This window comes from Melospiza georgiana, chromosome 1, assembly GCF_028018845.1.
Source record: "Melospiza georgiana isolate bMelGeo1 chromosome 1, bMelGeo1.pri, whole genome shotgun sequence".
NCBI classification, from domain to species: domain Eukaryota; kingdom Metazoa; phylum Chordata; class Aves; order Passeriformes; family Passerellidae; genus Melospiza; species Melospiza georgiana.
The window spans coordinates 45024987-45048252 of record NC_080430.1 but is presented as its reverse complement, the minus strand read 5'-3'; the positions used below and the strand labels follow the sequence as shown (position 1 = coordinate 45048252).

General features: G+C 37.4%; 1 protein-coding gene across 7 annotated transcripts in view; it reads right to left on the bottom strand.

The window, feature by feature from the left end:
• The window catches only part of MYRIP (myosin VIIA and Rab interacting protein), a 205990-nt gene that overhangs the window by 169397 nt on the left and 13327 nt on the right, over nucleotides 1-23266 (bottom strand). For all 7 annotated transcript variants that reach the window (XM_058021341.1, XM_058021357.1, XM_058021365.1 and 4 more), the window contains exon 2: nucleotides 22540-22689. In XM_058021341.1, coding sequence (XP_057877324.1) covers nucleotides 22540-22649 — 110 coding nt within the window. In that variant the 5' untranslated portion in view covers nucleotides 22650-22689. The remainder of the gene's footprint in view (nucleotides 1-22539; nucleotides 22690-23266) is intronic.

Here is a 23266-nt window from a genome sequence, read left to right as displayed (position 1 = left end):
AGTATGGCAATTTATCATTTTCAGGATAAACTGCACTCTAAATTTCTCATGGTGTTTAAACCTCAGAAATCTTACTAAATGCTGAGCTGTAGGTCTCATCAATGAAGCAATCTTTAGAAGGTGGCTCAATATGTATGGATTGGCAAAATTCTAAGTATTATTGTTGGATCAATACTTTAATTAAGATGGATGAAATTATGTTTGAGAATTACTTTTTGCAGTAATAAGGCAAAAAATTTCCCTTTCTTACTATGCTTTGATATTAAATATAAATCACAGTGTTGAATAAGCCTCTGGCAAGGTTAATTAATAAAGCAATATCAATCAAGCATGAAATTATCATGGGACAAATGCTACCCATGGCAGAAATAGAGAACAAGAAGAGACATCCATCAAAGATTAAACAGGCAAAGACCACGTTGTTTCCAAAATGAGACCCTGAGCTGCACAAGCACAGTACAAAGACAAAGATTTAACAGACTACTATAATGCATCACCTAATACAATAACTCTAATCCATCAATTTTCATGTTAAAGTGCATTTGAATGGAAATACCCATCTAGAGCATGCCAGTTTAAATATCACTGGCTTCTCCTCATTGTAAATTTAAAGTCATCCATTAATAATCATTGATGGAATAAAAATCTGGAAACAAATACACGAAAACATGTTCCCTCATGCTCCAAGGCATTCAATCAAAACTTTTGGAACAGCCCCACCAGCAGTTCTAGGTCTCACATGAATTTAATTCTTAATTTGGTTTGACTACCCAAAACATCTTGCTTAGGTTCAAACTCATAGGCTCTATTATACAACTCTAAGCAGAATATATGCTATTCTACAAATGCCCTCTGATTACAACGCCCAGGATTCTGGGGGGGGGGGGGGGGGGGAACCCCCAAAACATTTCTAAAACCACAGATAGATGCAACTCTTACAATTTTGCATCCTTCCTGAACAAGGTAACATTACAGGAGGCATCTCCTAACTGAGGTGGGGTCATATACTTCATCTGCTGCGCAAGCATTTGTGCTTTCAGCTCTCAGACAGAGAATCAGAGCTAGGAACACTCAGTACTTCTCTGATACAGTCTCTTAATGAGACAGGACTAGGAAGCACCCCTGACTTCATTTACTGAGCCTAATGCATGGAAAAAACAATGATGAGAAAATTCTTCCAGACAATGAAATTTATTTTTACTTCCAATTAAAAACAAATGAGCACTCTACTGAAAAAAGTAGCACCACAGTATGTCATGCTTGCACGGTTTAACAAGTGTCAGGAAATACATTAATTCAGACAGAATGTGTCATTAATTAATTAATTCTACATTAGGAGTCAGCTTTTAATTACACTATCTCATGCTAGAGCTTCAAGATACTCCTGGAATCTGCCCCTGTTACAGTCTTGATGACCTTCAGGGTATTTTTCACTCTTCAATAAGGTACCTCCAGTACGAAGTTCCCCTTATCTCCCATGCTGTAGTCAGAAGCCACCAGTATCAGAAGGCTGATAAACCACTATAGGCCATCTATCTATATCTATATAGATATATTTACAAGATATCAGCTTTGCTTACAAGAGAAATTTTCCCAACAGTCATTAGTTTAAAAGGTAGCTTGAGGCGGAACTAAATGTGTCCCAAAAGCAGCTGAGAAAGAAATTTGGACATCTCAAGCTTGCTAGCTACTTCACGCTGCTTCCATTTAACTTTGTGGATGTTTGCCAACACACAGAAGGAGGAAGGACAAAAGACATTTTTAATTATAGAAGGAATCTAGTTAAAAACATAAAATTAAAAAAAATCCAGACTATTTAATTTAACACAAAGAAAAAAGCTACCATATCTGAGCTATTGTTCACAACCAGTGCCCCAGGAATTCAAAGAACCTGAACCAAATAAATGAGTATTTTTTATTATGTTATCTGAAGAGAATTATCTTTATTAAAACCAATCTAGCCTTTATGAATAATACGCGCCAGCTTCAAACAGATCAAAGAATAGTTACTCACTACAAAATTACCTGTAGCTGGGGCAGGGAAAGGACAGAGTTTTACCTAACATATCTGCTTCCTGACACTTTCAGTCAGAAAGATAGCCATTAATTGCCATGTATTAAAAAAACATAGCATTCTTCTACAGGCACCCTTGCTGAGAAGAGCACCTGCCACCACGGTGAGCCTCGGCCGCCAAAGGCACCCGCCATGCGCTGGGAGTAGAGCGGGCATTATGGCCACAGCTAGTCCAGCACATAAGGGAAGAGTGATTTTACAGGACATTGTATTCAAATGAACTTCACCTAGGCAAATTCCTACCACTACCTCAAGAGATCAGGGATGCTGTAAGTTGAGAAAAACAACAGGAAATTTAGCCCACTCAGTGCTCAGCTCACAGTTTCACCCAAAGCCACTGCACTGGGAAAATAGCACAAATTGGGATGTTGCTGCATCTTTGTAAGGGGCTTCAGAAGCGTACAACAAATTGTTGAGGAAGCACAGATAAAAAATACATTCATTATCCCTGTGGCCTTCGTGTAATGAGACTGAAATTTAAAAAAAAAGGTCCGGTAATACTTCTACTGCATGGGTAGAAGGTTAAATGTCCATCAAACAAACTGCTGCAACTATGCCTGCTGTGAATTACTGCAGCACACACTTCAGTTCACTAGAAAGATAACAAATTATTTTGACAGATTTTGCCACACTTTAAAGTGTTTCCCAAACATTAAAAATTAAAGGTTTGAAATTTAGTGGAAGACAATGAAGAAAATCAAAACCTCAATTCCTCCATCTATTTTTCAACAATAGCTGTTATTCCAACACCGTATTCTAAAATCACATTTTATAGATGTATTCATACCAAGGTCAGCAGCTTGGCAGAGAACATGTCCCAACCAGACTTTAAAAGAAGAACACATATACTTATAGACAACCTGTCACTTGGAATATATCTTTTCTCAAAGGAGGATGTGGATGCTTGAGTTTCACAGGCATTAGTTAAGCATGACATGCCTGGCCCACAGAATACTGCACTTCAATGCTCTTAGCTGAGGGTGGAGGTTGTCAAACATCAAAGATAAGGCAAACACAAATTTTTTTTCAATACTTTAGAGCAAAGGATGCTGAAACCCACTTGGGAATGAAGCTGTCAGTATGCCAGCAACTAACTTTAATTCTTGGTAACATGATGAAAAAACATAATAACAACATATTAAGCAGAAGCACATATAACATGAACCTCGAATATATTTTCTTTACAGGCACATTCCACTTCATTTTTGAAATTAACATCACAATTAACAGATAAAAAAGGACAGATTCAATGCAATGACCAACTCCACCTGTGAAAAGTCTGACAAAAGTCTCATTCTGATCAGGAATATCTATGCATTAAATGCTCCCCAAAAGATACAGCCTCTTGTAATTTTAGACTTTTTCGATGACAAAATGTAAAGAATGTGATTCGAAGTATCTTTTAGCATTTCTAAGACTTAGAAAACAAGACAGTATGTTGATGAAGGAAAGGCTTAAACTGAAAAACTAGTATTAAATACACAAATTCTTGAATGAGATGAGTAAGAACTCATCATGATAGCAAAACAGAATAAAACTAAAGTGGGTAGCAAAACAGACATAATAAAATTATATTCAGGTTGAAGCTGGTCTTACGAGTCCCCCACTCTCTCCCAAAACCCCACAAAAAAACCTTCACACCTTTATATGATTATTATCCCAACTTTTTTGTCCCAACTCTTCTAGCTGTTAGCACTGATGTTAATGTGTTGAAGTTACACACACACTAAAATCTGTATGCAACACTAATCTGACTTGCTTTGCTTCCTCTACTGCAGCCTGACACAGGAAAACTTATTTGTCCTGCTTTGTCCATTCCTTCAAAGGAACTTTTCTGACTTGACAAACTCTCTTTCTGCCAAGTATCCCCTGTTCCAACATTTCTTTATTAACTGAATATCCTTAATTTGGGGGGAAGTGATGCAAGCAAAAAATACTAATTTATATATTACCTAATTAAAATTAAAATAGAGTTTATAGTTTATTGACAGAATTCTTTAATACATAAAGGAAAAAACTGAAGTTTAAATCACTGGTCCCATTGCTACAATGTGTAAAGAGTACAAGCCAAGACAGCAACAATGGTCCTCTTATTATGCTCTACTGAGAAGGTCACGTACAGGATTAAAGCTGACAAATCTCCATGGGTGCATGGTTCCATAGAGCTTGTGTCTTCAAGATTAAACCTTTGGTTTTTATTAATACTACAAAGAGCAAGAACAAAACCTTGTTAAATCAGATACATAAGCTTATTTCAAGAAATGCCAAAGTCCTAACTCAAATTCAAGAAGATAAAGAAAACCCCAACACACTCTCAGGACAACTGAGGCAGGAGCCCAGGTCACTGAACCCAGCTAATCCCTTGCTAAGTAAAGGTCTCTGCCCAGCTACAGGCTTTGTACCCACAGATCACCACTGGTTTCCTCAGGTCGAGAATGTGCTCAGCTAAACTTGCAAGTCTACCAGATGAGGATCAGGTTTATTTCCCAGGATGCTTAAACTGGTTTCCAGCCTCTCATCTATCTACATTGATCCTGTCTGGTTTAAAATTCCTGTATGAAGGGTCAGTAGCCAGACTGGAGACCTCCAAGAAGCAGTGCAGTTCAGAACCAGACAGGGCTGCTAGTTTCAGAGCAGGATCAAAGATCCACAAAGCAAACCAACTCCTTTGCCCCACATTCCCCTGAGGCAGAACCAAGTTGAGACCAATTCTGAATTAGCGTAATTAACATAGCAGCTAACAGCAGTGTTAATTTCAGATGAAATGCACAACTATTTACACTGTACTAGAGCTGCCCTTTGGCTACATCAAGAGAAGCACTCCTCCTCATTCCTTAGACAAGTTCAACCCTCTTCTGTTTCTTGACTCATGCTCAAATGCTCAGGAAAGAAAAGCTGCAAGGGAGAGAGGCTGGCAGTACACACAGATTAAGCAGAAACAGGTAAGAATTAGACATACAGCATGAATGTGACATTTTTGAAGAGCTTTGCAGTGAGATCAGCTGAGAGAGATGAGGTCAAAACAGTGCTGCTGCAACAGCAATCAGAAACATTTCATGGAGACAAGAGCAATTGCACTAACATGCCAGAGGTGTGAAGGTTGCATTTGTCTCGTGAAATACTTTATTCCAAGAACTACAAAACTTTCCCAGAGTACTTTTACTATAAAAGGCTCTATCAGAAGTCTGGTTTAAAATCAGTTGCAGGGGATGAGGGAAAAACAAAGAGCACACTCAACTCAGATTAAGCTTATTTCCCCAAAACAAAGAAACCTTTCTGAACTCCCTCTGACCCATGCCTCTGTCATCTATGGTCCCTCAAGTACTATCAAATTGATTACAGAGGATTTTATAGAACTTAAATAACCCTTAATGATCCTGCATTTATCCTGCCAGGGATGTGTGACTCACATTTCAAAAAAGGCCACTCTAACACACTTGGCAGCTAAATGTATTGGAACCAATTATCACTGCACAACTTCAGTTCTGGTGAGTTCACCAAACTGAAAGACTTCTCTGATACACTGTAAAGGTCCATTCTTCCAGCTGAATGAGCAACTTATAGCTGACATCAACCTAATTATGTGAAAGCAAGCAATAAGAGTCTGTGTATACTGCTTACAATATTAAACATTTTTTTTAAAACATAGCCATGTTTTAATATTTACATTCAAAAGAGCCAAGTTCAATTTTCTTAGGTCAGGAATACATTATTTAACACTGCAACACATTTGAAGTTCTTATTGAACAAGATGAGGCATATAAAAATGAGAAACTGACATTGTGCTTCTTTTAGTCTCCCCAAGTGTTTCTGAAAGATGACAGAAGAACTCCAAAAAAGCAAAGTTCTTTTTGCCTAGGAACATAAAATGTTTTAGGGTTTTTTTTTTCTACACAGAGTAGGAAATACTATCCTTTGGACGTAAAAAGAAAAGTTACTAACTCTCGCCTTCTTTAACCAGAGGTCTTTGAAAAGCTATTTACTGTAGGGTGGGTTGTATTTTTAGTACCTGAGTTGACAATAACTGAGGTGATTTATCTCCTCCCTTACACACAGTTCAGTGAAACACCATTTACACAACAGCAGTTGGTTCTCTGGCGCAAGGATCTTTCACATAGGCACTTTCACAGATTTTTTTTCTAGGACTGCATCCATGCTGGAGCACAGTCAGGAGCACAACAAATCTGTTTAACTCCAGAAACAATTTAGTCCTGTTTGTACTGCCTGGGAGCTAATAAGCCCTGCAGGGATTTATCAGGGAATACGTCCCTTTCAGCCCTGAGACCATAGTTGTGCTTGGTGGGGCCCAGTGCTGCTGCACTGATCTCTCTTTAGTGCCTGGAACAGGTATTCACTCCTCCAGCAAAAGGCAAGAACAAAACATGCTGATGGGATTAACAACTACAAGGTACACCACCCAGTCAATGCAACCATCTGTAGGGGATTGTAGGGAGATGCACTGATCTGTAGGGAAAAAGGAAAGTTTTTGAAGGAGAAAAGAGAATGTGGCAGTAAATGCAACAAAGACCCTTCTTATGCAAGTGTTCTCAACCTCCTACCAGTAAGCAGAGACAGGTGAGAGACAAGCAGGCTCTCCCACCTCTTCATTATCAGAAATCATTTACCTTAATTGTCTACAATCTTCCATTCTCCTCATTTCAGAGTTAATGAAATAATACCAGACCAGCTGGAAAGAAGCACAGGAAGATGCAAGTGAGTGAACAGAGCTTTGATTTGTCCCTGGAAGAGTGTCTTGACCCAGAAGATTAGTCCCTCTCCTCTTCCTGTCAAGATGGAAAACTGGCCTATGGCAAGGCTTCAAGAACATTCAAGTGAATGCCTGTCCTTCTTCAAAGCAGTGACAGTATTTTAGCCACTATCAACTGAGTTTGGAACCATTTCTTTTATATAAGCAGATAAACTTCTTCAAACAGTCATTTGCTGGTGAAGATAAAGGCTTCAGCCATCTAAAATTCCCTTCAGATGAGAAATAAAGTTTTTACAGTATTATCCCCATGATAGCTAACTACTCCTATTCATAGATCTAACAAGAATAACAGCTACACGGAATGTTGAAACACTGCCTCAGTGCCAGATATCAATACAATGCCTACACTCCACTGCTATGTTCAGTAACTAAATAATAAACAAATCTGTCATTCATTAGCAAAAAGGTACAGTAGACTGAAGGCATGAACACTGCATTTGCCCAAAGCAGGAAATGGGGGAAAATGCAGTTGTATCACCTGGAAGAGTCTTACCAAATCCTTGTGATGAGTTCAGAAATTTAAAAAAAAAATCCATTTGATGTATTTATACTACAATTTGCAATGTTATATGAATTTTGTTTCTCGCACAAGACAAACATTAGTAGGCAAAGACCTTAAGAGCCTACTTCACTGTTAACCATTTAAAAACCAATTCACTTTTAGCTACAAAAGGTAATGACAGATTATCTGCCAATGTTAGTGGAAACCCCCTGAGGTATGGTAAACATTAATATAATTCACAATGCATGTTTGCAATCAACAAAAATTGTCTTTTGTGTGACAATTCTGTTCTTTGTAATTAACACTGAGTGACAATTGTAAATGGATAGATGAAAGACACAATCCCAGTTCTCTAACTATTGAAGATTTAGGTCTGTAATGAAAGCTAAAGCCTTTCATATGATAGGCTCATTTTAGCTAACAGACACAGAAATGGTACTTCATTTGCATCTAAACCATGGAAACTAAAAATATTAATTAGGACAACTGTAAATAACAGGTCTTAAACAAAAGGCTCATTATGTCTAAAATTTTAACTTTTGAAGTGCTACTATCTCAGGCGTGGCTTTGTGACATAATGGTTCCAGAAATATTAACTTGAGTTGAAACACAGCTCTCTTATTTTTTTTATACTGCAGACTCTCTCCCCGTGAGTATTCATACTTGTTTGATGAAAATCAGTATATAACTTCTTATTCCTCAGAAGCCCTGAAGACATAACATTGCTAAATTGAAAACACAGATGGCTTTATTACTTCTTGTGCAATATTCTACAAAAAAATCTAATTACTCACAGTCATGCAACCCTACTGGTGATGAAAAGGTTGCACAAGTGAATACTTCCATCTCACCAATGCTTCAGGGATTTTAAAAGGACATCAAGGAATCAAATTTAAAGAACTCAGATCACCTTTTGCAGCAGCTGTCAAGTTTGCAGTTAGTATCAAGGGGGTAGAGAATGCATTTGATAAAAGAATACCAAGAAACAGTGAATATGGAACTTTGAATAAGAATTTTTTCATTCACGTTTTTTGAAGTAGGGGTACATTAAAGGGTTTCGTTAAGTCACACATGAGCGCACCTTGCTAAATCAGTCAGCCAAACTCTGCAAAGCCTTCCTCTCTTCCCCAAGGTAGGACAGATTTGTGAGTCCATTCTGGCATCACACAGAAGAGCTTCCAGACCACACCCCAAATCCTCCGTGTACACACACACGGGCACTCAGTGAGATCAGTGCATTCTTTTCCCCTACTACACACTTCATGAGCCAAGGATGAGGCAGGATACAAAGGATAGCATGACGAAACCCTAGTGCCATTTGAGACTTTCCCGACACAAGAAGAAAGTTCCTACACCCCCACTGCTTTAAATCAACAGCCAGGATCACCCCAATGCCAATGGCATCTAGCTTCTGGTACACAGGAAACAGGCTTTTCTGCTTTTAATGACAGCTGCTCTTTGCACAGCTCCTTCTGTATGAGGCTCCCCTTCCACTCAGTTTCCTGGGTAATTTCACCAGATTTCTCAAAAAGTAGAGGGAAAATGGACACCCTGACAAATGATTCCTGCCAGGAAGCAACATTCACTTTCAAACAACCCATCATGAGGACTATGCACATGCTTTGTTTAAATGTACTATTTTCATTGCCTTTTCTGACATTGATAACAGAGAGAGTAATTATATAACTAAAAGGTTCTGCAATAAATACGACTGTATTTATTATGTCGTTTATTATGCCCATACAAATATATTTTCTGTCTCAATCTTTAAAACTATGGCAATATGTGCAATCTTCTCAACATTTGCTTATCTATTAAAGCAACCTAAATGCTTCTCTAGGAAGTGCATCAGGTGTGATCAACATGAGGTAGTAAATAGTAGCTCATGAGCCATGTAGGTAAAAATGAACACAGAGCACAACTTAAAGCTCTGCAAAACAGCAGAATACTTGGAAACAAATGAAGAGTTCAAAAAGAGAGACAACCCATATAACATGTATCAACAGATCTAATCAGCACTGACAGACTTTTTCTCACCACAGATATCTATGGAGAATGTTTGTTTTATCAAAATGTGCAGCATATAAAAAGATACAGTGTTTGTTATTTCTGCCTGCTTCATGAAGCCTAACATCCATTACCATCTACAGTAAGCTATTCTGGTCTCAAGTTTTGCTACATTAGGCAACTACAAATGCAGAGACTTCAATATATATGTGTCTTGGAGTTGTAGTACCTCATGGTTTGGTTTTTATTATTCAGGAAAAAAAGACCAGGTCTTGACTTTACATCCTCCAAGCTAATTGCTGCTGTCTAAAACTAAAGTATTTGTTTGAGTGAAGAAAGAAATCCATAGTGCTGAAGAGGAGTTTAATCTATGCAAAGCCAACTGAGCTGAACTCATAAGCCAGCCACAACAGAAGCAATCAAATCAAGAGAAAATAAGCAAAGAAAGGGAACATCAGATTTTACTAGATAACAGTGACTTCAAAGATATTCTTTCTTCTTCTGTCTCCTTCCTAATATCTCTTGTCTTAGATAACTGAAATCACCATTACAAAGTGTAAAATGATGAAGCAAACTAATCAAAGGAAAATGCCACCATATTAAGCAAGTTAAATGTGGAGACATCAAATACATTACTAAAATGCTCTGCAATTTTCTGAGATTGCTCTTCTGCAGCAAACATCAGTATTTGAAGATTGTTCCTCTGAATGATAAAAGCATCACAGCAGTTTTAAAAACTGTTAGCTGCTCATATACACTAAAATTATGTACTGCTGATTTACTCATCACATTAATTGTAATTAATGCTAATGTCAATAACTGATGCTAAAGCAGCAATGATTTCAATGCCAAGACAACATGTATTTAAGATCATAATTTCTGCTCAAAGTGATGATATCACCTTCTCCTCTTGCAACATTATCGTCTGCTGTAATTCATTAAAAGTAGATGTTGTATGGCCAGGACTATTTGCTTAAAAGAACATTTTAATGAAGAATCCTCTACAGGACTTTCCTGTTGTCAGGAATCTCCTGTTCAATAGCATACAAAACCACTTAACTACTGAACCCAGCAGTCTCACTTGCTATTCCTAGCAGGAGTCATTACTGATATGCATCTGAAACATCCCTTACTTAATTCAGCTACTGTAAACATGAGACTGGGGAAAATTTTGAAAAATAGTCTGTGTTATCACAAAAATGCCAAAGCTATCAACTTAGCCAGAGACATGTAGGTCAAAGCAGAGTACTCTCGAAAAGTGGACAAAGTAATTTCTGTGACAGTGGAGTTACTTTTATGAAACTGAGTCCTAAGTTGATTAATGGAATGCTGCATATTTTTACATTACCTGAGGGCAGAAATGGCTTGCATGAGAGTGCCTGGAACTGCTTCATCGATTAATTAAAGAAATTAAGTTTGAGAGAAATGTCGACCAGAAAAACACTTCTTGGAGATCATACACTCTACTAAGGCCTAGAATAATATTTTGTTTGACTAGAAAGAAAAATTATCCTCACTTGTGTTACTAATACTTGTGTTCTCTCCTCATTTTTATTCAGAATACAAAAATATAAGAATACCAGCCTGAAAAGGAACTAAAATTTGGCAAATCTAAGGAATTTAAAGACTATTCCTCCTGAGACCATTAAAAAACACTAAAAACTCCTTCAAGCAGGAACTTAGAGAGAGCTGATGTACTCTATGTCAGGAAAACCCTCATTTACAGTTTGCTGACAGAAGTGCCATCCAAAAGACGGTGCTTAAGACATTTGCAAACACACGAAAGCTAATTCAATCTCTGTCCAGCCTTTCTGAAACTGGGCTACTTCCTAAGTTCTAAGCTAGTTTTTTAAATCACAAGTTTGCATCTCTGGAGAGCTGCAAGTCCAGCCTGTGTTAACAGCGAACACGAACACACATGTCTGACTCATTATAAACCTCTGATTTCAGAGGCTGTCTTCCTCTGATTTCTCACCTGCTCTGGCAATCTGAAGGCACACTTTGCTAGTGTGGGTGTATTAGCATTTCATTATATGCCATACTAGTAGAAAACTAGTAAACAGTCAATATTATTAGTATTGTATTATAATGATAGAATAGTAAAGCTCCTGGGGGAAAGAAATGAAAAGTCCGCGTGGCAGAGAAGAAAACAATGCTCAGGCTACTGTATACTTTGCTTGCTGAGACACAGAAAATTCACCAGTCCTGGACTGATTTATAAACTGTTTAAGAGCTCCTTCTTGAAACTGAAGAAACCGAATTTTACACACATTCACCACTTACCATAGAACAGATCTGTCAGTTCACAGATCACACTAGCGAACTAGGTTTCATGTTAGCACTGAAGAATTGTTCTCAAGAACCACGGTGCATAAAATATGAAAGTAAAATAAATACAAATTCACAGTAATTTTAATTGATTTACAACAAAATTAATTTTTATCTAGATAACCAACTAATTATACACGAAACACAAATTCACATTCCCCTTTTATGCACTAAATTTGGCTACCTGTAATAGTCTAACAGTGAAATAACAACAGGCAAAATCTATCACACGTATAGAAACTCCAAACAATATTTCATGGCATGGAGCAGGTTTCTTTACTAGTGACATTATTTAGATTACAGTCTCCTATCTAACAAGAGATATTCCATACTTGCCATACAAGTATGTGACTATTTTCACATTAGTCCACAATCCAATAAAATGAAGTTTTCAAAAGACAGTCACAGGTGACATCTTGCTATCAACTGAAGGAACATCAATTGAAAAGACAGGTTCATTCTTTTGTGAGACCAACATAGTGGAAGGATTACCACAGGATTATCTCCAGGATAACTGACAGCCTACATGCAGCTCCAAAAAAGCCTTTAAAATTCATCATATGTTCAACATTCTTCTGGAAGAACACAAGTTTATTTTTATTCTTAAACAGGAAAGCAAATGAGAAAAAGAACCCAAAAAATCAAAACAGAAGCAAATAATTCAACATTTCCTGCAGGTTTGAGAACTATAGAAACCACAGAACCCCAATGCAGCACTAATGAGCTTCCCCCCTTTAATGATAAATCTTCTACCAAAATACAATGGTCCCCTCCCTCCTAGTGCTATGCTGAGAAAAACCATAAAGACCATCATGCACTGATGAAAACTGAAGAGGGATAAAGGAGAGAGATGCCACCAACACATAATCAGCCACCCTCACTGACAAATGCTACACAGTAGTCAAGAGAGATTAATTAAAGATTCTTTTGTTAAAGCTCAATCAGAGTGTTTCTGTACAGCAGAAAAAAATTATGAAATCCCTGCCACCTCCATCAGACATGTTTTTTAATTACTTCCTGATTTAGACTTTGATTGAGATGCAAACACTGACTTCTGTGCTTCATTCCATTTCCAATGGGCTTCACAAAACCAAGATAAATTTAGAATATCCTTTCAAGCTGAATGTGCTGCAGAAACACCTAATCATCTGCAGTATATCTTCCAATATTTACCAGCCAAATTGTAACCCAAACTGTACCAAGAACCACAGGTAATTTGCCATAAACTAGCACTAGGGTTGCATCTTCCTAATGCACTGAAGAAGAGCATTAATGAAGACTTACTATGATGCTCTAAGATACTAATTCTGTTGTAAACCAGCTTTATAGAGATATTTTTATTTTCATTTATGGAATTAGGATAGCAGAATGGATAAAATAAGTACCACAGAGGAAAAAGCTTATAAAGTATGTTTGAGTTCAACTGTTTTCAAGAGAACCTGAAGTTATAACTAGAAAGAGAATCAAATTATTATATCAATAAAGGAAAATATGCATAAGCAAATACAGACAGCAGATATAATTCATTCCAATAAAAAACAACTCTGGTGGGCAGTTCAAAGACTTGCTCTTGCCTCAGGCACAGAGCCAAATATATACCAACTGTAAATAAAGGCAACAGTACATTAACAACTTATCCCAAGTTAAATTACAGCAAAAAGTATGACTGCAGTAACTGTCCATATGTTAGTTCCTTCCCTTAGGCAAACATGAATTTCCTTACTGTACCCCTCAAGGGTAAATTATAATTATCTTGTATTTATCATAGGGTAGGTTTATGTATTTAGGCAACACCCACTGCAGCAAAACTTTGTGGTATATTGAGTAATACCATCAGCTGAGATACACCTGACAATTTTTGTATGTTTAAAATATTATAAATGCAAAACTTGACTTATTGATTTCTACTACTACTACTCTTTTTCTATTATTTTCACAGAAGTAACCAAAGCAAATCCATTTTATGTCAAATATGAACCAACAAGTGGCAGAATGTGTTACAGTTAAAAACTATCTCCAAAGATATTTCTGAAGCTACACTTTGGAAGTGTTGACAAAGTGTTTTGACATCTGTGGTATTCTCCCACACATGCATATCCCTCTTTCCTTTAGCTGAAAATGTTCAACAATTTCATTTAGAAAATTTCATGCTGAAAATTTCGGCATTTTGGAAACAGAGATCACCGATCTCTAATATACACCTTAACTCAGTCACCTCCATTCCTCACAGAAGCTGACTGGTAGTCTTTAGAACTCACAATAAACACAGAACATTATTAGAAACACTAAAAATTGAACTCCCCTTAACCAACACATGGTGACATTTCTGGAAAGCAAGCAGATTCTAGTTTGCAATAGTTCACTTTGGAATGAAGTATAACAGTGAAGAGCCTGGCACAAGTGATTTATAAAGCAGCTCTTTTTCCACGGACCTCGTAAGACACAGATTCTTAGACTCAGGACGAATTTCTAAAAACCACATATCCTTTGGCACAGCTTATTCCTCTGGCACAGCTTTGAGAAGGAAGCCACAAAAGACAAGAGTACTTGAGAACCTGAAGGATGAGGTGTTAGGTGAATAAAAAATCACCAAAGCAATTTATTAGCGTTCACCTCTGCTGATTCAATAGGCTGAGGCAGATCTCATGACATACTCCCTTGAGCTTCAGCACAGTGAACAAAACTCCCAATTTTCCTCAGTACAGCAGCCTTACCACCCCGAAGTGCTCCTTCCACACCCAGAAATTTCATCTAAATCCAGAAGATTTATTTGTCATGGGGATTCCAAGATGCTTTCAGCTCTTCATAGGCTTCAGAAAAGAAGTATTAGGAAGTATTCAAAATGCACCTTTTTATAACAAAAAGCATGGATAGTGGGATACAGCTCCATAGTCAGTTGCTCAGCTGCAAGGGCAGCTGAACTTCACAGCAGCCCTTTTTCACTCTGTCACCTTCCTGTGCTGTTTCTTACAGCTGTTCTTAGTTTTACTCAAAATTCAGGGCACAGCAACTGGCCACAAAAAATGACGAGAGAAATTTCATTGTATATGAAGAACACAGAGCATGGAAATGCTTGAAATAAGCAAAGCAAATATTATCCCTTGATTCACCAACAATACTGGAAATAAAAACATCAGTAAATTAAGTCAATATTAATTTCCTCAGATGTCCTTTCTCTGAAATATTATAATACTTCTATATATTGTAGGCAGAAGCAAAATTCTTTTACTTTCAGAATCATCAGAGTTTCTCAAAAGTATACTTTTACAATTCCATAATGCATATTTCTAAAAAAAGGATTACAAGTCAAATTTCACATCTAAATGAAAAGTCATAGCTCAGACTCATAATAAGCTAACCTCATAATCATGAGCAGTATTTCTTATTTTCTTGAGAACCAAAGGTGAGTATAAGAAAGACAGGAAGGCTTGCAGCTTCAGACAGTTCCATCCAGATTAGCGCAGACACGGGCAGGCCTATGGCATGGTGCAATAGAAATTTCCAGTAAAACCTATCCCTTCTGCCATAAACCCCGAAACCAAAACCCAACCCACATTTTAAATACAGCATATTAATATGCTCAACACCTCAAAACTGTAACACTTGGCACTACTTACAAGTTATTGAACATTTTATGGAAATGCACTCAGAGCATCCCTGTTCTCTAAAATCTAATATGAAGAATAAATCCTAAATAAAATACATTGTGCAGCCATTCTTCTCATGTTTATTTACATGTTCTGCCACAACTTGAAAGTACTACCAATTGTACTGCTATAATAACATGCAAAGAGATAGACTAAACTGTAAAGACAGAAGTTCATATGCAAGAGAACATCCCTTGCCTGCACTGCAGGGCCAGTCAGGTGAAAGAAGATTACTACTACAAGTCACGTTTGACAACTCAGACTTTTCATACACGAGACATCGGAGATTAAATATTGATTTTACATTATAGCTGTTCATTATCACTAGGAACACTCACTGCTTTTAGCTAAATTGTAGCCAATAATTTGATTAGTCATAACCCACAATGAAGACCAAATTACACAAAAAAATTGTGCAATAAGTTTTATAACATCTCTGTGACATCATGCTGCTTTCTTTAAATACTTAGCCACAGTTTATGTAAGCTTGGCACACTGAACGTGGGATGTACTTCAGCTACATCTCTTATGGCCTGTCCAATATTAAAAATGTGAGCTGGAAACATTTCTTTCTATACAAGTTTCTTGAATATTCCCTAAAATTAAGCTTTTTTTTTGCACTTTTTCATAAGCATGAAGAAACATGAGAGATGATGCTTGGTTCACCAGAATTTCCTCTCAGTTGAAGCTGCATTTGTAAATACATTTTGAAAAAGCCAAAACTCACATTTGGCATTGCCTATATTCAAATACTTGGCAGAAAGAATTTGTTGAGAAGTTCCATCTGCACTTCTCCTACAGCATCTACATGCCATTCAGATAGCAAGAAATTTCATGGTGAGTTCCCATGATATTCAAAAGCAAGATGCACAGAACTAGTTTTAGAGGCAACTAAGCATAAGCTGCTCTTTGGAAGTAGCCTGGCATTTTTTCCTCCATTAGGCAGGAAAAAAACTGGGCCCAAATCTATAACTTTAAACAGATTCTTTGTTCAGCTCTTTGCTTCAAAGGCCAGATTCTTCCCAGTGCCCTGGTTTCTCTCCTGTAAAGCATAAACTAGATCCTACTGTTTAGTCAGCTGCAATCACTTTCTCCAGTTACAGGTGAGGCTGGGATCAACATCAGAGTCAGCAGAACCTACACACTCACCACCTTTGCACCCTGAGGTGTCAAAGCAGGGACTTCTGGGCAAACCACAGAAAGGACTCAAAATGCTGCTGCACTGCACAAGGTAAGACCTTGCATCATTGCTGAGACACCTCTTTCCTTGTCTAACCCCAATCACGGCATTATCCCATAGCAAGCAGCACGCCTGGGTCAAAATTCCTGAAATTAGCAGCAACTAACAGTTTCTAAATGAATTTTGAAGTGCACCCTTACTGACTGCAGCAAAAGCAACCATTAGCTATGACTTGCATGCAGAATTCATCCAAGTAGCCATTTTTTGATAAGCAACTTATCCTGACCTGAGACCACTGCTAAGGGATAGCTGTTAAAATATTAAACACAGCTGTTGAGAGAGGGCAACACAGTAGCAGGGTTAAGCATCTAGTACACAGATGCAGTTACTGACAACTCTTAATCCTGACAGGCTGCATGAGCTAGAAAACAGGTTTGCATCTTGGAACATTATGTAACAAAATTGGTGATAAGCTATTAAAAAAAAAAAAAAAAGAAAAGATGTCTTGCTCTTAATCTTGTTAATAAACCCTTACTTCCAGGAAAGAGCTGTAGTGCCCTACATATGTTTTAATCATCCTATTTTATAAGTCAAAGCCCTAGCAAAATAATGTATTTATTCAGCAGCTATGATTCTGATGAATCATTTCTTGCACCCAAAAATAATTCCAGGCATATGAGTGCTAAACTCATGACAGCTCAGCAGAACCTTACACTGGAGAAGCGTGCAGCTGTTTTAACACAAGAATCACCAAGAACAACTTTCTCAGAGGAGCTAACTGCTCTAAGACCTTCTATCACAGGGAGAGAACGTATCTGTCAGGACAACCTAGGAAGCAGAACAGTGACTATCAGCTCAAATAAAAAAAAATTTAAAAGTCAGCATAATGGGCTTCCCCCACACTGTTCATCAGAGTGAAGGGCAGGAAGGCTGACCTTATGAAATCACTGCAAGCAATTAAGGTACTGATCAACAAGTTCATCTGCTGGAACTCTGAAGCTTGACACAATGAGACCAATCTCCTGTTCTTTCCTCACTAGGAAAACAGCTATAAAATGGCATTGTTTGGAGGAAAGAAGAGGGAAAACAGACAGGAGAGGTTTTTTGATTGGTTTTTGTTTGGTTTAAGGTATTTAGTACAAGCCTGCCACAGGAAGGAGGAACAAGGACTGATATGTAGAATCAACAGATAGCTACCCAAATGTCTGTCCTGGCATTTTGCCAGTTTGATATGACTCACACCGGCAATATTTTGATTAACAAGCTTTGGAAGGAGTTCAATATTTTATCCACTACAAGACCCATGACACATACTGTAAAAACACTGAAGTCTACTGTATTTTGACAAGAAAGTGCCAAACTGGTTTCTGCGTTTTGTCAAGTACGTTTCTTCAGAAGCCTCTTCACAGGCCTACTCACGCTACAATAGGATATGCTGCAAAAGGAGCAAAAAGAATAAAGTAGGTAAAAGTAATTTAAACCATTTCATAATCTTCTACACAAATCTCTGTCCTAATCCCTTACTCATTCTTTGGCTAAAAAGGTAATTAGAACAACCAGAGTAGAGAGGGCCTTCCTGTGAGCATAGATATCTCATTTTTTTCTGCAAATAAAACACTTCTGCAAAACTGATCACAAATCACTGCATCTGCCTTTACTACAACTGAAAATGTGACTTTATAAATAAAGGTAGCAAAGTTGATATACAGCAACCCAGCTATGAAAGACACAACATCAAGCAAGACATGGTGATGTTTCTGCCTGTGGGCAACAGTCAGTTCTCAACACTTCCCTTGTGCTGTTCCAGCAAAGCCCACATCAATAGTTGTTAAAGTGTTATGATCACATACCCATGTGGCACCAGAAGGTCAGTAGTTTTTCTTTATAAATACATTTTCTCAGGTGATTAACAGCAGTGGTTCAAACAAAAGAGAGCTCCGTTGCCTGCAAAGAAGCACTTTCATCCCTGCCCAGTGCAAGTTTTACCACTAAAACACCAGCGTGCCAATGGCTGATCCAGCATTCACTATGGTGATGGAAACTCTTCTTAGCCAATGACTACAGAAAGACAGCTTAAGTCACTCCAACCATGGCCCCCTAAGGTAAAGCATCTGCTCCTTTTGCAGTCTACTCTGTTTACAGCTGATGTCCACTAAGCTCCTTCCATGCCTGAACCCTTCTGACCTTCTAATTTGCCTCCCTTTGCACCCACTCTGAATGCTAGAATCAGAACAGCCACTTTTCAACCTGTCCACATGGCTAAAACATAACAGATCAGGAACATCTATCACAATAAGGTGATCCACAATTATTTTCTGTGAAATTATTTTTTGTGAAATTATAATTTCAGTTATTTAAAACACCTTGACTTCTCAGCATTCCTGACCTAAAACAAATGGATACACGTGTTATAAATACATTAGGAACTGTAAAAACAAAACCAAAGGGTGACTTGATTTTGTCCACAGTGGATGAGAATAAACAGTGGCATATTTAGGTAGTCTTGAAAACTGAATAAGCAAGCAACAAATAGAAGACAGCAAACACTTTTACACATCTGGCTATGTATAAAGCCTACCTCACACACAAGCATTTGGGCTTGGAAGCTCTTATTAGCTCTCCTCTGACATTTTTTAAAAAAAAATAAACATTTAAAAAAAAGAGGACACAGTCCTTCCTGAACTGCAGACAACAAAGATGTTATGCACAGCAAAATATTAAAATATTAGATGTTTAATGTTCAACACAGTCCAGTCTTTTCCACTGCTGACATTCTGCAGCCGCATGCAGTCTGAAATTCAAGATTAATAAATCTGTAGATTAGGAAACAAGTCATTAGCATGTCCAGTCAACTTCCTCAAAAAGCCATGTATGATTCTTAGTGTCCCAGGAGCCGAGAGATAGCCTGCAGAGCTTCAGTGGCAGAAGGGATGTACACAAGGTTGTCCTGAGCATGCATACACACCAAGAAATTCAAACCAATCACCTTCCTAGTTACACCAGATCTGCCTCATTTGTCTACTTCAACCGATTCACAGTAAACTCAGCCCATCCATTTGCAAGTCTGTGTTATAATTTTAGCCACAATGGCTCTGGGTGACTACAGTAACACAGGGGTAAATAACACTACTGCCAAAGACAACAACAAACACATAATCAAACCAGAAAGATAATGAGTGAACAAGTGTCAAAGAACAATAAGTATTATTAATCTCATATCAGGTTGAAAGCCATGGCAAAAAAAGAAACTAAAACGATACGAAGCAGTAAGGCATAACAAACCAACCACTACTCACTAAACATGTACACGTTTATCTTATTGTTATCTTACCAGCTGTAGCCAACTAATTTTTTCACAAAATGTATAAGACCAAACTGTCTGATAACAGCAGAGATACAGTTGTGAGAAAGACTTAAATTAGAGAACCACTGCAAAAATCCTCACTGCAGAGAAATTCAAAACAGCTTTGCAGCAGAAAATGCAGATCACCAGTATGGCTTTTCTCCATGCATTGTGTCATTTTGTTTACAGGATATGAAAAAAATTAGTTAGCATGTAAACACAGGAATATTATAAAAAACGTTGGAATGTTAACTCTAAAACATTTGCTATTTTACCACCTTAAAACATTTATCAGAAGTAAAGATAAGATTCACTTCTTGTAGTATGCTAGTTAACTGTTCTGCTGCCATTAGAAAAGCAAAATTGAAGTTATCAACCACTCACAGATTTTTAGCTTTCATTACTCTCCTGATACAGTGGAAATCTAGCATATATTCCTTTAAGTATTTCTTGATCTTTAGAAATAATTGTTACCAATGGCAATAACAGAGAGAGAGATATGTGAAAGAGCTACTTAAATCTTGGTGGGGAAAAGCACCCAAAAATAACAATGATATGAAGAATTATACTGAAACCCTATTTTAAGAAAATATCACATGCAAAAGCTTCAACAGTTCCATTTAAAGTTTAATGCTGCTACCACAAATTAATTACAGGAATAAAAAAAAAAAGAAATTCAAAACCATACCTTTAGATATAGCTTGGTTTTGAATTTGTTAAAAGAAGTCTAAAAGTCTAACATATTTTATATATATATATATACGCCAGCTTTTTTATCTCAGAAAAGATTACAGAGCATTAAAGTGTTTCACTTCTAAAGTGAAACTATATGGTAAACTTTGCCAGTTGATAGCATTCTAAATACAAACACAATAGAGCCAAGAACATCAAAGCAAATCTAATCTCTTTTCTTACATGTTGAAAAATCTAATCTATAGCAAGATCATGTAATTTTCTTATATATTTTCAATCAGATAGTAAGACAGAAAGGTGTGCTGCAAACGAAGCAACCAAAATCTACCAGAGTAGCCTGATTTAAAAAAAGGAAAATAAAAAAGGTCATAGCTTTTAAGTCAGAAGTAAGATTTGAATTTCGCTTGCAATTTTAGTGTCATCGAAACTACTTAAATTCATATTTTAAATAACAGCTGAATTTCAGAACTTCTGCTTTGTCACTACAGCTCCTTATACAGCAGCACTTTAACATACTTTAATACTTGCAAAAGGCCTAACTTTGTAAGAAGACAAAAGTCATATATACTTGAAATACACCTACCTTCCCAGTGTTTTAGCTGTCTTCTCACACCAGCTTTCTACTTGTGAAATTAAGCGTCATGAAAATTAGGTGTCACAAAAAACTTCAGCAGCAAAATGAAAAAACACAAACACCAGCAGAAATTTTCTCTATCTAGGCTTTCCAGTCAATTTTCTGTGTGCAGGCCTTTCATCCTTGCCCCTCCTCCTCCCACTATAAATCTATCCTACAGAAGAGGCAAGATGTCCCAGCACTTCCCAGATGTGGTATGCTGGCTCCAGTAAGATACAACCAGTCATGGTACAAAAAGCCAGACAGAGCTCACACACTCACCCTCCTTAAGCCGTTTCTAGAATCTCTTGGCTGCGTTGTGAAAAATTACCAGAGTAATCAGAACAACCTATGGTACAACAAACAGTCAAAAAAAAAAAAAATCCAACAAAAAATCTGCGTTCCATCCTCATGCAGTTGTTTCTCCCTGCAGCAAGCTTGCACTACCAACCCAAGCAAGAACTTGCACAGCATGCTAAAACTGAAGTAGGCCTATGCTGCAAGACACATTTCTTGCTCCTAATGTTCCAGGTGAGGGAGTTTCAATTGCACATGGTATATATGCCTAGTTTTCTGTTGAGTTCAGTCATCTTCCTGCTCTGTTGACTTCAGCTTGATAATAAATGAAACAGATGATGCCTGAGATAAAAGTAGCACAGTAAGAGAATTTGCATTTGCCAACCATAGATAGAGACTTCAGAGCATTCTGGATAATAAATAACTATGTGTTCAAAGAAAGTAGTAAAAAATCAGGCATAATAATTCAAGGAAATACTGTTGAAACTAGAAAGAAAAATAGTGCATCTACCAATTCAGGTCTCTATCCATAGTCCCCTTGTCACACACCAAATTTCCTCAGCTACCTTGCCAACAAGTTCCATCTGTTTTCTTCTGGATTATTTCTGTTTGCCATCATTTTGTACACAGATTACTGAAAGCAAAGTTATCTCAACACAATGGACAACACATCCCATTGACTGCTCTGGGGGAAAGAGATGGGTTGAACTTCTTCACTTTCAGATGTCTGTATGTAAACAAAGTTTCTGAATAAAAAATGGAACTGACTACAGCAGGGAAAAAATTCTCTTAACATAAACTTCTGCTTTTGTTACATCAAACACTACTTAGCCTCTACCCAGGAGATATATACAGGTGATTCAGAGACCATTTCTGTGGTTTAACCTCAGACAGACTCAATGCAAAAATTAATTACTACTCAGTAATTGAATTCATGTGGAGGAGTTTGAATATTTCTTGCCTCTGTGACAGGAATGATTATTAATGCACAGGACACCACAAAAATGCTGTGTTCTCGGGTTTCCTCCAAAGCCAGTTTGTCATAATCAAAATACACCAATATTTTTAATCCTGTTTTTATCCTTACCTCAGCCTTTCCTCTTCTTTCTTACGGAGGCTGAAATCTCGCTGAACCACCTGGAGCACATGCTCTGCTTCTTCGTCAGTCAAGCCAGAAAGGTCCAGTTTTCTCCCCATTCTACACCGGGTCCTGGATATGAATAACTATAAGGAATACCTGAAATCAGAAAAAGAAAATAAAATAGAAAAATAAATTGAAAGCACTCATAGTTTTCACAAGTGCGTGGAGATCACAGGCACAAAAAGAAAGTTGCTGCCATAAACATCAGAAAACATTTGAATCTTTTTGGCTGGAAAACACCTTTTACACTGAGTCCAACCACTAACCCAGCACTGCCCAGTCCACCATTAACCATGTCCCTAAGTGCCACACCTGCACATCTTTTAAATACCTTCAGGAATGGCAACTCAACCACTTCCCTGGGCAATCTGTTCAATATTTGACAAACCTTTCAGTGATGGAATCACATCTAAAATCCCATCTAAACTTCCCTCATACAACTTGAAGGATTTATTTCAGAATTATTTGGCAGGTTCCACACACTGAAAGCAATCACCCCTCATTCAAATATGAAAAAGATAAAAAAATAAAAAAAAGATAAATTATTTGGGATAATAAGAGATGCTGAGGTCAGACCTCAGTGTAGCTCTCAAAAAGGAACATGCTTAACTAAGTCAGGTCAAATCAGGTTTATACATTTCTTAAGATTTTATAAAACTGCTTGCAGTGCAAT